Source organism: Lutra lutra, chromosome 8 (assembly GCF_902655055.1).
Source record: "Lutra lutra chromosome 8, mLutLut1.2, whole genome shotgun sequence".
In the NCBI taxonomy this organism is placed as follows: Eukaryota; Metazoa; Chordata; class Mammalia; order Carnivora; family Mustelidae; genus Lutra; species Lutra lutra.
Window position 1 is genome coordinate 134,400,746 of NC_062285.1, and position 13,625 is coordinate 134,414,370.

Here is a 13,625-nt window from a genome sequence, read left to right on the forward strand (position 1 = left end):
CGGAAGTTTGGGTTTCTGGCTTCTTCAGTAACAGCAGGCCTCGCTGCACCCGATCACCACTTCCCAGGGTCACCGTGGACTGGAGTCAGCCCTGGTGACCCTGTGAGACACTCGGGCCTTCTTGCTTCTGCTCCGGCATGTCTACCTGGCCCGCACACAGCGTGGGATCCTCCGACAGGCCTGTGGACAAGGTGGGCTGGGAGGAAACTGAGGTCAGAGGGGTGGAGTGGGGCTAGAAGTGTTTGTGATGGTTCAGCCACCACCATCCCGCCTGCGAATCCTGGCCACGGGGAAGAGCATGAGAAAAGGTGGAGGTGAGCAGGCAGGCGCAGACCCTGCAGGGGGCAGGAGAGGGGTGGCGTCACCAGAATAAATGGTGACAGGGGTGCCTTGCGTCCTTAACCCTGAGTCATCTGAGCCACCCCACAGGACTCCGGGAGTGTGTTTTTTAGACCAGGCTCTGTCAACAAGTAACTGAGCAGCTTTGGGCAACTTGCTTGGGCGGTGAGTTTCACTGCTGCGTGACGCGGATGGTGACCGCTGTCCTTCTCATCACAGGGAGGTATTGGGAGAAACCCGACTCTGTATGCAGAGAGGCCAGCTTTGCCCCCTCGGGGGAAAAGGAGGGACTGTTATCCTCAACCACTCTTAGAGCCACTGTCCCCCCACCCCCAAGAGGGCGACCTCTTCCAACAGTCCCGGGAGCTCCCTGGCCCCCTCCTCCTGCCTCCTTCCAGTCATCTCTCCTCCAGTCTGCTGGCTACTGCCCACCTGCCTGTCACCCCCCTTCCTGGCTTCATGGTTCTCCTTAGCACCTCTCACCAGCCTTCATACTCCATATCTTGCTTATTCATCTTGTTTGGCATGGGGGCGCCTGGGCGGCTCAGTGGGTTGAGTTCCTGACTCTTGATCACGGCTAGAGCCCTGATCTCAGGGTCGTGGGATGGAGCCTCGAGAAGAGCCCCACATTGTACTGGGCTCCCTGCTCAGCGGGGAGTCTGCTTAGGATTCTTTCTCTCCCTCAGCCCCTCCTCCCCCTCCCTCTCTCTAATAAATAAATAAATCTTTATCTTTTTTGGGGTCTGTTTGTCTCCGCTAGAATGTAAGCACCAAGGAATCACGAGATTCAATCTTTTGTTCACTAAGTATCCTCAGTACATAACTAAGTAGGGGCTCCGTAAGTATTTAATGAATTGAAACGTCAGGAGGGCCACCCTGGGTTAGCTCCAGGTTTTACTGATTGGTGGGGACGAAGAGGATGGGGGGATGTGGCTAAAGTGCCCCAGCCATGTCCTGACCCTCAAACTCAAACCAAATGTCTAACTCACACCAGGCTCAGAGAGGTCAAGTAACTTTCTCAAGATCACACAGCCAAGAAGTGCTAGATCCAGATGCCAAATCTCGGTCTCACAACTTCCTGTTTTGCTCACGGTAACTGGGATCAAGCTAAAAGCTTATTATCCTTGCTACTAAACTTGCTACTAAACCCATTCCATCCTGGGCCAGGATGACCTGTTCAGGAGCTATCTCTTCCACTGGTCAGTGGGGTTCTCATCTGAGGAGGCACATTTTATCCATGTTGCCATCTCCCCAATGCCCAGCAGATATACGTGTGAAGGTCTGAGTGAATTAGTGAATGAAGATGTCCTGTGGGGCTAGTGGAGTCAGACACACCAGGGTTTTAGTCTTGGCTCTGCCTCGTACTAGCTGTATGACCCTGGCAAGTTAATTGTCCTTAGTTGTAGTGAAATGAAGATCTTGGTACTTAACTCTTTGGGTTACTGTATCCTAATGAATGTGAAGACTTTGGAACAGGGGCCAGTACATAGTACAGAATAAATGTTATCTTAAAAAGGGGGCAGATTAAAAAAAAAAAAAAAAAAAAAAGGAGAGTTGCTCATTTTGTGAGTGAGTTCTGCGTCAGTGGAAGCGAGCGAATGGAGGCTGAAAACCCCTGGGCATTTCGTTTCATCCCGGCAGGTACTACTACTCTTCCCATTTTATAGATAGGAAAACTGAGGCACAGAGAATTTAAGTCTCTAGCCCAACATCTGGAGTAAGGCCAGTCCAGGGAACTGTATCGAGAATGCACCGGCGGGAAAGAGATCAGAGGGAGCCAGGCCCATCACTGCCAGCCCTCTAAATGGTCCCCTGGGAGCCCTGACCCAGCAGCGGCTCAGGCTAGACGTGCGGCGGGTCCCGCGCTCAGAGGCATCTGGGCGCCGCCCGCCTCCGCCCCGCCCCTTGCCCTCGGGTTGTCCAATCCCGCAGCCTTTATGTAAACGAGGTGCCTAGATCGAGCCTATGCAAGAGCGGCAGGGGAGTGGTCTTCGTCCACCTCCCGGGCAACGTTCTGATTCATTGTTAAAATAGAAGCTGTGACCCCAGCACCCCACCCCGGTACCCCCTGTGCGTGGAAACCGGAGCCGAGGTCAGTAGTACTGCGCCGCGGAAAGGGGGGACGGGAGCGGGGAGAAGACGCTACTGGGGTAAGGTAGAGGGGCGAGGCATACGGAGAGGGGCTGGGTGACCCGCTGGAGAGGTCCAGGAGTCCATTCTCGGGTGGGGCATGAGTGTCCGCCCAAGGTTTTTCATTGTTACAGCCACACCTAATGTGCATTTTAGAGGATTCTGCCAATTGGTTGGGGATAAGGAGGAGGAGGAAGCGGGAGCAGTGAGGGGCACGTGAAATAGAGCCCCCAACAGCCCCCAGGGAAATGAGCCGCCCTCTCTGTCTCAGGCGATGGTCCTTTATGTGGTCGGAGCAGGAAAGAACCGCCCAAGCTGGGCGGGGCCGGTGCGCGCCCCCTTCCACCCATGGGGCAGGGTCGGCGCGGGAGGATCGAGGGGCCAGGGGGTACCCCTCACACACACACACACACACACACACACACACACTGGCTCCTGCCACCTCCCCAGGTCTGACGGTGGAGAAGCCGGGAACCTTCGCCCTGGCTGCCCCAGGGGAGGATGTGAAATTCCGCAGGTCTCAGCTGAGATTGGCCACCAAGGCCTTATGTCCTGGTATGCTTTGGAGGAAACTCACCAGGTGAGGACCGGTGTGTGGGCAGATGACCTGGGGGCACCGCAGGGTGCTTGGGGTTTGGGAATATGGGTTCCTCTTCTGCACCACTCGCCTCCTGGGGCTCTCTGTGTGCAAGGAAGGCATCTTCAAGTCACTCTTTTATTGGGGTCTACCCCTTCTCCCCCATCCCAGGACATGCCCCCAGAGCCCTTAGTGGCCTCACCCAGATGGGAGGGCCCCGTGCTCAAGCCAGAACACCGGGGCTGCTTTTTGGCTAAACCGGGCTGCCTCCTTTCTGTGTGACCTGAGGTGGTTCACTTTTGACCATGACTTTGTCCTCAACTCTGAAAATACCTGCTGGCCTTTTGCTTCACTCCCAGCGTTGCCCAAGGAACCTGTGTAAACTGGCGGTGTGATCCAGTGCCCCTCATTTCCACCTCCCAGAGGGTGGGGAGGGACACAGACCTGGGCTGGAATCCAGATCAGCCCCTGGAACCTAGAGCAAGGTGTGGACCCTCAGTGAGCCTTAGTTGCTTTGTCTGAAATTGGCATTGACTTTATCTACAATGTGGGGTAACTCTGAGGCCAGGGTCCTCAAACTTTGGGGTGCATTACATCGCCTGGGAAACTTGTAAATGCACAACCGCAGACCTCACCTTCAAGAGATTCTCACTGGGTGGCTCTGGGGAGGGAATTGGGAATATGTTTTTATTTTTATTATTATTATTTTTTAAAGTAATCTCTTTGCCCAACGTGGGGCTCAAACTCCCAACCCCCCAGATCAAGAGTCGCATGCTCCACCTACTGAGCCCGCCAGGAGCTCTAGGAACGAGCATTTTATGAGCATCTCAGCTGAGTCTAATTCAGTGTCCTTGGAACACACTCTGAACAGCACTGCAGTGATGACTAGAAATCTCGGGGCAAGTGCTTGGCAGAGTGCCTGGTGCATAGTAGGTGCTTAATGAGTGTTTACCGAGTGAATGAATGAACAGCTACATGAATGGATGGATAACCTTATTTCCTTAGTCCTTATCTGTCTGGGGGCAGCTAAGGCTGGGTTCTGGGGACACTGCCAGCCAGTTACCTGGGCCTTGCCCTCTCCCCCTGCCCCATTCTTCCCAGGTCCCCCCATAGGATCGCAGGAGCTACTTAAGCCTGACTTAACCAATATGCAGGAAGACACTGGGAATGCCCCGTGTGAACACTCTGAGGCCAACGTGCTTGCCCAGAGCTGCTGTCAAAGCTGCTTCCACCCCGAGGAGGCCCACAGACCAAGGCAGGAGGTAGGCCAGCTTTCCTGAGTGGTTGTGGTGGTCTGGGATGAGGGTGTCTGTGACAGGCTGCACCTGGTGCGCCACTAACTTGTCGCCAAACACAGGCACCAAACCAAGAGGTTCTGCCCTCTGTACAATGAGCTGGTGAGACCACGTTGTGTTTCCCAAGTGCAAGTCATTCTTCTGCTTTTGCGATTTTTTGCCATGGCCTCATGTAATCTAGCACTTATTTTATTATTCTTTATTTTTTAGATTTTATTTTTATTTATTTATTTGAGAGAGAGAGAGAGAGAGGGAGGAAAGGTCAGAGGGGAAAGGTCAGAGGGAGAAGCAGACTCACTGCTGAGCAGGGAGCTTGATGTGGGACTTGATCTCAGGACTCCAGGATCATGACCTGAGCTGAAGGCCATCGTTTAACCAACTGAGTCACCCAGGCGCCCCTTATTTCATTATTCTTCAAATAAACACCACTCCCTTTTTTTTTTTTTTTAAGATTTTATCTATTTATTTGACAGAGACCACAAGTAGGCAGGGAGGCAGGCAGAGAGAGAGGAAGGGAAGCAGGCTCCCCAGTGAGCAGGGAGCCCGATGCTGGGCTCGATCCCAGGACCCTGGGATCATGACCTGAGCTGAAGGTAGAGGCTTTAACCCACTGAGCCACCCAGGCGCCCCAATAAACACCCTTTAAAAAAATTTATACTAAAACAAAACTTTATGTCATTACCATAAATAGGAGACTAGAAGCATATACTTTATATAGAAGGTGAAAAGGGAAGAAAGAAAAGGAAGAAAATCAGAAATGTCATTAAATTCTAACTAGAGAGTGTTGTCAGCTGAAGGCTTTAAGCCTGAGTCTTGCTGTCTCTCTTTATTTTTTTTTAAGATTTTATTTATTTATTTGACAGTAGGCAAAGAGGCAGGCAGAGAGAGAGAGAGAGGAGGAGGCAGGCTCCCTGCTAAGCAGAGAGCCCAATGTGGGGCTCAATCCCAGGACCCTGGGATCATGACCTGAGCCGAAGGCAGAAGCTTTAACCCACTGAGCCACCCAGGCGCCCCATGATCTCTCTTTAAAAAGAGAGACTGGGGGCACCTGGGTGGCTCAGTGGGTTAAGCAACTGCCTTCAGCTCTGGTCATGGTCCCGGAGTCCTGGGATCGAGTCCCTCATTGGGCTCGCGTTTCCACGGGGAGTCTGCTTCTCCCTCTGACCTTCTCCTCTCTCATGCTCTCTCTCACTGTCTCTCTCTCAAATAAATAAATAAAATCTTAAAAAAAAATAAAAAGAGAGATTGGTAGGTGTTAGGGAGGCATTAAAGGTACCCCAGCATCCACGGGAGACTTGTCCCTAGAGGTACTGAAAGAGTGAAAGGGGAGGGGTTTTCTCACTTTGCCATCCTCGTGGTCTTATGCCAAAGCCCTGCTGTGTGTAAACCCAGAACTCCTGGTACAGAAGCTACGAGAAGCATGGGAGTGTGAGTCTCCATGGACCCCTTCAGGCTTGACACCCCCCCCCCCCATGGCTCCCTCATTCCCAGCGGGTCCCAAGGCTCCTCCTGAGCCTGGCAGGCAGCTCCACGCAGGACGTTAGGCTCCACGAAGTGGCCTTCGTAAGGAAGTTCCTGTTAGCTTCAGAGCCAGGCAAGCCAGAGTCCCAGTCCTAGGTTTGCCATTTACCAGCCGTGTGACCTGGTTCTTACTGTCTCTGGCTTCCCTCTCCTAACAGGGGAAGTGGGGCAACAGAGCCTTCTCACTGTGGCACCGTTTAGTCCAAGGACTGTGGCTAATTCAATACACATTAGTTTCCTCTATTCCTCCTTCCCGACCCAAAAAATAAACCTGGGAGAGAATTTTCTACACGTCCTGATCCCTCCAAGAATAGCTCTCTCCCCTCAGTGCCAAGTTCAGAGAAACATGCCCCGCCAGTCCGTCTCTGACGCCCGTGCCCTTCTGCAGCGGGTGGGGAGACGCCAAGTGTGGAACTGGGAGAAACTTGGACTCAGACAGGTCTGAGTTCTAGTGTCAATCCGGGCTGAGACTTTAGGCCAGCTCGTGTGTTCGCACATAAGGACCAGCTGCCTAAAATGTGCCAGGCATTATGCTACTCAGGAATGTGCAGACGTGGGCCCAGGTCCCAGGGCAGCCCTCTCCCTGAGGCTTTCTCTAGCTCCCCTAGGAGTCTGGGTGCTGGATGCCTCCCTTCTCTGGTCTCAGCAGAGCCTCCCCCAGGTCAGGGTGGTGAGCGGTTATCCCTGGAAATCAGGAAGCCTGGACCAGACCACAGACAGGATCTGTAGAGGGAGGATGGGCTAGGTGGGAGCGTTCTGCTGTCTGCCAGGCACCACACATCCCTTTTCAATGTATTTATTCTTTTTTTTTTTTTAAGATTTATTTATTAATTTGAGAGAGAGAGAGAGCGCATGAGCTGGGGGAGAGGGAGAGAGAGAATCCCAAGCAGACTCCCCACTGAGCTGGTAGCCCGACATGGGGCTTGTCATGGGGTTCTTCCGGGCGTTTGATCCCAGGACCCTGAGATCATGACCTGAGCCCAAACCAAGAGGTGGATATGCTCAACGGATCGAACCACCCAGGAGCCCTTTCAATATATTTATTCTTAAACGTATTTAACATTCTATTGATTTAACACTAATAAAATTGTATGTAATGTCTTCACATTATTTATTATATTGGAGATGTGCAGACCAGGCACTGTTCTCCGTCCTTCACAAATACTGACCTATTTAATCCTCCTGACATCCCTAGGAAGTGGCCGTTCTTATCATTCCAGTTTTGGAAATGAGAAAACCAGGCTCAGAGAGGGAAACCACCAGGCTGAGGTCACCCAGCTGGGAAGTGGAGGCGCCAGGATTGGGCCCGATGTCTGTCTGAGGCCAGAGCCCTTGCTGACCCGCCAGACGGGAAATCAGAGCCAGGGACTGGCAATGGGGCCCGCTCAGGCAGGCAATAGGCGGCGATGGGGGCTGCGGGTGGAAGCAGGGAGGAGGAGGTGCCAAGACAGGCTGGGGGTCCTGCTTGGGCCCAGCTGGGCCGGACCCCTTGGTGGTACCCAACCAGCTGCTTCCTCGCTCATGTGGCAAGGTCCCCAGGGCGGCCAAGGCGCCAGGCTGGGCTGTGGATCTGACACCTCCCACTGTCGAGTTGTGATCAGAATCTGGCTCCAGGGCAGGGGGCGAAACTGAACCCGCACGGCCTCCTCTGGCTTGGATGGCCCTGCAGACACCCTGAGCCCACTCATTGGCACCGTCCAGGGGTCTGCTCACAGGGGCTTTCTCGGAACTCAGGGCGCCGGCGCTCACCCTGCCCTGTGGCTGGGCTGTAGCCTCAGCCCTGAGCGCTGAGCTCCGGGGTCCCTGGGGAGCCCGCGCCCAGGCTCCCCCCACACCCCACGCCGGGCTCTCAGGTGAGCGGCGGGGATCATGTTCCTGTGGTTTCATGTCCCGCATTGTTCTTGGCTGGGCCCCGGCTTATGAAAGAGTAATGAGGGGCCCCTGCTCGCAGCCGGCCCCCTCTAAGGTTTCCGCTGCCTCGGCTGCCGCCGCCACGGCCCAGAGTTGGGGCCTGGGAGGGCGGCAGCGTGGGGGCCTGAGCCGGAGCCCCCCGGGGACGAGGGTGCTGACAGCCGCCAGCCGCCACCGCCGGAGCCCGCCGCCCAGGTAACCTGAGAGGAGGCGGGGTGCAGGGTGCCTCGGCCACCGGCTCCCACCACCAGGGAGGGCCTGCCACCCCGGCGACGTGGGGAGGAATGGGGGGGCCCTCCCGCAGGTGAGCCGCCGCCGTTCCCCCTGGGTGAGCCTGGCAGGTGCCTCTGCAGGTGTGGCCTGGCCGAGGGCGGGCAGGGGAGAGAAGGGCCACCGACTCAGGGCCCCACCTCCACCCCCAGGTCCTGGACCCTCCTGCCCTGAGCCCCCTGTGTCCCCCGCATCCCCTAGCAGGGCCAGCCTCCCCTTCTGAGGTCTTACTTTCCCGTCCCCTCAGACTTCCTCTTTCTCCCTCAGACCCTTTCCTGAGCTCTCCAGGTGGGCTTCGCCCCTCCTCCTCATGCTCTGCCCTTGACCTTGTCTTCCAGATGCAGAAGACCCGTTTGGGCCCCTTTGTTTCCTTCACACCCTCTGGCACACACGCACATGCACCAACACACATGTAGAAATAAGCTCACGCGCATTAACGTGCTCCCCCGCCGCCTTGCAGACACACGCACGTGTGCACATTTGCACACCCACAGGCCTTTCTACACACACCTACCTGTACACACACGTGTGCTTGCACACACTCTGTGCCTCTGCTAGCCCCCGGCTGGGGTCGCCAGAGGCGCTGCCGGCCTGATGGACAGCTCTCCTTGAGAAGCCTGAGAACCCAGGAGGAGATGCCCGGACACTCTTCTCCGTGGCCTGCTGGGGGGAGGGGCTGCGCAGGGGGAGGGGAACCCCCACGTGGGCCAGGAGCTGCCTCCTCTCTCCAACTCTGCCCCAGGAGCCGGGGAGCCCTCCCAGTGCTGAGCTGCCTTACTGTGACCTGCCTCGCCGCCCACCTGCCTCTGAGGACCCTCCCCGTTCCTCAACCTCCGGCTGCCCCTCGGTGGTGGGCCCGGGCCTTGGGCCAGGGCTGCAGAGGTAGGTAGAGCCGCAGGGCTTGGGGAGGGGCTCCCTAGAGGAGGATGCCCTCACCCACGCCACCCTTCACCCTTTCGCGACGGTGGCGGCCGCGGGCATGGGTCACATGGGTGGGTCACGCAACCTGGGCATGGGCCGGCAGTGGCATGGTCCTCAGGCCCTAGCTGAGTTTGCTCCGGGGAATGGAACAGCCCAGCACCCACCCTTCAGGGGGCAAGGCCCCCGGCCCGCTCACGTTTCCTGGTTCCTTTGGTACAGCTTTAAAAGATCAAATAGGTGGGCGCCTGACCGCGAGGTGCTCTGGGCTCTGGGATTCCCTCCACTCCAGGCCTGAGCTGAGCTGAAGTCACGGTGCCTTGGGAGGGCATGGCTGAGGGCCCAGAAACCTGGGTTCCAGCCTCAGCTCCATTTCTGATGGCCTAAGGGAATAAGTCATTCCCTCCTTGATGCCTCAGTTTCCCTGTTTAACAAATAAGAGGAATTGAATCAAATCGGCTTTGCTTTGAGAACATGTATGCCTCACAGACAAGCATTACTTAAAAAAAAAAAAAAAAACGAAACCAGCTCTGCTATTGAGTATGTTTCAGAAAGTCCAGGATAAACGAATTTGAATATCTTTCTTGCAAGACTTGTCAGAACCTTTAGTTTGCTAGCAGGCCTTGTGCTTTTGGGTAGGGAGGTAGAAGTGTGCCATACGTCCCAAACTCATCTGACCACAGACCTCTTTTTGAGGGCCATCATCCCTTTCCATCTTTTAGGTTGACCCGTGGGTCATTCTTTGGGGACACTGCCATCTGTAAGCCTACCTGGGCCTGTGGCCATCCTGACTGCCTTCTCTAAAGCAGGGTTTTCTCTTGCCACTCCCTCCCTTGGCATCCAGAGTGGTGACCCTGTCATTACCCCTGGAGCTCTGCTACCTCCTGAAGCCCCCCATTAGCCCAGTACACCTGTCATCTCACTTTTACTGAGCTGGGGGTGGAGGGTCCCACTCCTGCTCCAGTGACAGAGGATTGGCTCTGGGATCACAGGCATGGTTCACCATGTAGCTCTCCCCCTTCCTAGCTCTGTGACCTTGGCCAGTCTCTTGAGCTCTCTGAGCCTCAGTGTCTTCATCTGTAAAATGGGCGCCATGACACGTATTTCAAAGGGACACTGTTACAACTAAATGAGGCTGTCTGTATGAAGAGCCTAGCACAGTGAGGCCTGAGTGTTTGCTCCCTCCTTTGGTCTAGTGTGAGGTGTGTGTGTACCTGGCTGGGGGTATTGGTCCCTAATTCCCATGACTTTTTGGGGAAGAAGTCATAGGTCTATCTCTTCTCCCAGGGGTCCGTCAGCAGGGTCCTCAGCAGAGGTCCCCACTGCCGCCTCCGGGAGCCAGAGCCAGGAATTGGAGGCAGGACCCTCTCTGGAGGGTCTGGCCTCCTGCCTGGGTGGCAGCTTTGACGAAGGCCTTGACTCTGGCACCAGCTCCAGCCCTGACCACGACACCCCTGATGATACCAGCGACTCGTCCTCCGTGGTGAGCTGGGGAGGGCAAGATCGCCCCTCTGTGCCAGCCCTGGGGTCCCACCCAAACCTCCAGACAATCCTTTTACACCAGGGAACTGGGCCACGGCCCTTGGAGACTTAGCCATCTCCTTGGGCCTCCTGGACCAACCGCCTGGGAGGGGCAGGGGTCTCGTCCATGAAAAGACTGAAGGAATTTCAATGGGCAGGGAGATCCGGGTTAATCACCAATGGGGTCAGGCTGCCAAATACAGCGGGCCAGGATGTTGGGCGTGCTGACCAGAGCGAGGATGAGACTGGTTCTTGGATTTGTCCTGGCCACACATCTCTGAGCTCCGTGACCTGCCCTGGCATAGATCTCTGGGAGACAGAGGAGAGGGAGCAGGCTGGGGAGCCTAGGCTAGGGGAATTTGGCTGGGAGAAGAGAAGACTTGGGAACTTCCTGGGGTATTCGCACCTCAAAGGGCTGTCGCAGGGCAGGAGAGGCAGGTTATCTGTGAGACCTCCGAGGAAAAGTGATGGGATGGCAGGCGTGGGCTCAAGAAGGCTCACCACCCGCTTTGAGACTTTCATGGCCCCATTCCAGGGCAAGAAAACTGAGGCTCAGAGAAGGGAAGCAGCTTACCCGAGGCCATGTGTCTGGGAAGCAGAGGAGCAAGGCTTTGAACCCACTTCTGTGTGCACCCTGGGGATGTCTCTGGGGATGCCTTTCTACCGCAGGGAGTCCAAATGCCCTGGGTTCAAGTCCCCTCCCCCCTAAACCGTTTCCCAGCTGCGTGACTTTGGGCAAGTTCTTAGCTCTGACGTACATGCCTGCCTCAAGGGTTGATGGAAGATTAGCTAAGTTCAGCAAAGAGCCCCTCGGGGTCCTGAGTATACAGCAGGTGCTCTTCAATGTCAAAGCCTTCCCCCTTATCTACCTCTCTCCTGCTGGGAGCGCAGGTCCTAGGGGGTCCCAACACTCTTTCTCCTCCCTTCCCCCTCCTGCAGGACTGGAACATTGTTGGAAGGCAGGAGGAGGCCCCCAGCTGGGACGAGCTCACCGTGATGATCCTGAGGAAGCCCCAGGAAGGGCCAAGAGCTGACAGTGCCCGAAGGGCTCCATCTCTCCTCACCCGGTCTCCCGTGGGAGGGGATGCTGCAGGCCAGAGAAAGGAAGGTGAGTCCTGGCTAGGCCAGCTTGGTCACTGTGACCACAGGTGTGGTGATGGCCTGGGGCTTGGCCAGATCTCCCTGGCCATCTGGGTCCTCCGGCACTTCTTACTTTGGTGACCTGAGTAACAACAGTACGGTCCCCATGTAATTATGGAGCAGCCACAGTGTGCCATGTGACCTGCTTTAAATGCATCATCTCACAACTGGTTGGTTAGGATCAGGTTGCAACTGACAGAAACCAACTGAAGATAAATGAAATGACTCACAGAAGTAAAAAAATTAGGTGGCTGTGACTTCAGGTATGGCTGGACCCAGGTGTTCAAATAGTATGAGAAATCGGGTCTCCGCTATGTTTTCTTCTGCTTTGGCTTCATTCTCAGCCAGACCTTCCCCTGGTCGTGGCATGATGAGCCCCAGCACGACCAGGCTATATCATACCTACAGATCAGCTCCCAGGAAAGAGGGTACAGTCTTCCCAGTAGTTTTCCCTGGAACCCAGCGTGGGTCCTATGCCCACGTGGGGATAGAGTGGGGGAGGAGATTGCCTACAGGAAATCAGGGGGATTGTTTGCAGAGAAAAGGAAAAGGCCACTGGGCAGGCCTAGTCCCCAGATGCCCAAGACCCCGGTGAGCATCTCATAATGTGAGCCCGGTATGGGTGATGGGAGCACATGGAACATGGGAGTCCAGCGGGAGAGAGAAGGCTAATGTGGGGGGGGGGCACCCACACTCTGACCCTCCCTCCAAACCTGTTTTTCCTGCTGTCTGTTCCATGTCACCACCATTCTGACGACTTAGGCCCCAAATCTTGTGTTCTCCCGATTTCTCTATTTCTTCACCTTTGTATTCAATCCGCAGCTCTGGTTAGCTTCACCTGCAGAGCACACCTCAAATCCGTCCCCTTTTTGCCATCTGTATAAGTATTCCCTGGCCAAGCCACCAGTGCCCCTGCTGGGATTGTCACTAGAGTCCCCTCCAAGCCTCCGGGTTCTGCCCGGCCCTCTCGGTCCATTTCCCACAGCAGTTGGAGCCACCTTTAAAGACATGAGGGGCCCTTGAGGGGCTCAATCGGTTATACATCTGAGTTTTGATTTTGGCTCAGGTCATGATCTCAGGGTCGTGAGATCGAGCCCTGCATTGGGCTCTGTGCTGAGTATGGAGCCTGCCTGAGGTTCTCTCTCTCCCTCTGCACCTTCCCCACTCACATGCATGTGTGCTCCCTCTCTCTCTATCTCTAAAAAAACAAACAAAAGCATGAACCAGATCTTATCACTGCCCCATCCCCACTGCCTGGCCCTCTCAGGCCCTGGGGAGAGGGTGCGTGGGAAGAAGTAAGATCACAGAGGAAAGAGGGAGCCAAATGTCTCCCTGGAGTGAGAGCAGCTAATAGGCAGTTGGGATTTTGTATGAAATACCTGCTTTCTTGCTTTTCATGCAGGGCAGTGCGGGGGGGCAGGGGGACTGTCACTCTGAGCCCTGCTTGATCAAAGGCATCCTTGGAGGGACAGGCTACACAGAGCCCCGCTGGCTGGGGACAGGACACAGGACATGGTGCCCCAGGACATCTGTAGAGCCTGCCCTGTGTGCACATAGGGGCGCTGCAGGACAGAAGTCAGATCCTGGGGGGGGGGGGGTGCGCTGGGCCTAAAGGGATGCTCGAGATGGGCGGGCAAAGAAGAAGGGGGGGGATGGTGACCCAGAGGTGAGGCCTTGGGAGTTGTGGGAGCCCAGCTCAGCCAACCCTGCCTCAAAGGGCGAGGCAGGCAGGTGCTACAGGAGGATGGAGCCTTTCCAGCGTGCTCAGCACTTCCTTCAGCCGGGGAGACGCAGTGGAAAATGAGAAGGCAGGCGCCTCCCTGATGGAGCAGGGATGCCCGTAGGGGTGGCCAGAGCCTCACCAGCCATGGGAAATCCCTGGATTTTCTTTGAAATGCTGCTGGGAGGCCCTGATGTTTTGGCCATCTTTGATTTAGAGATAATTTTGGATTTATAGCAGAGCGGCGAAGAGTGGAGAGAGTTTCCATGATACCCATTGCCGG

General features: G+C 55.7%; 1 protein-coding gene across 1 annotated transcript in view; it reads left to right on the forward strand.

Annotated features, from left to right (window-relative positions):
* Positions 1-4,147: 4,147 nt before the first annotated feature.
* Positions 4,148-13,625, forward strand: part of TRIOBP (TRIO and F-actin binding protein) — a 52,422-nt gene continuing 42,944 nt past the window's right edge. The window contains exons 1-4 of the mRNA XM_047741145.1: positions 4,148-4,308; positions 8,786-8,925; positions 10,249-10,444; positions 11,422-11,590. Coding sequence (XP_047597101.1) covers positions 4,195-4,308; positions 8,786-8,925; positions 10,249-10,444; positions 11,422-11,590 — 619 coding nt within the window. The 5' untranslated portion in view covers positions 4,148-4,194. The remainder of the gene's footprint in view (positions 4,309-8,785; positions 8,926-10,248; positions 10,445-11,421; positions 11,591-13,625) is intronic.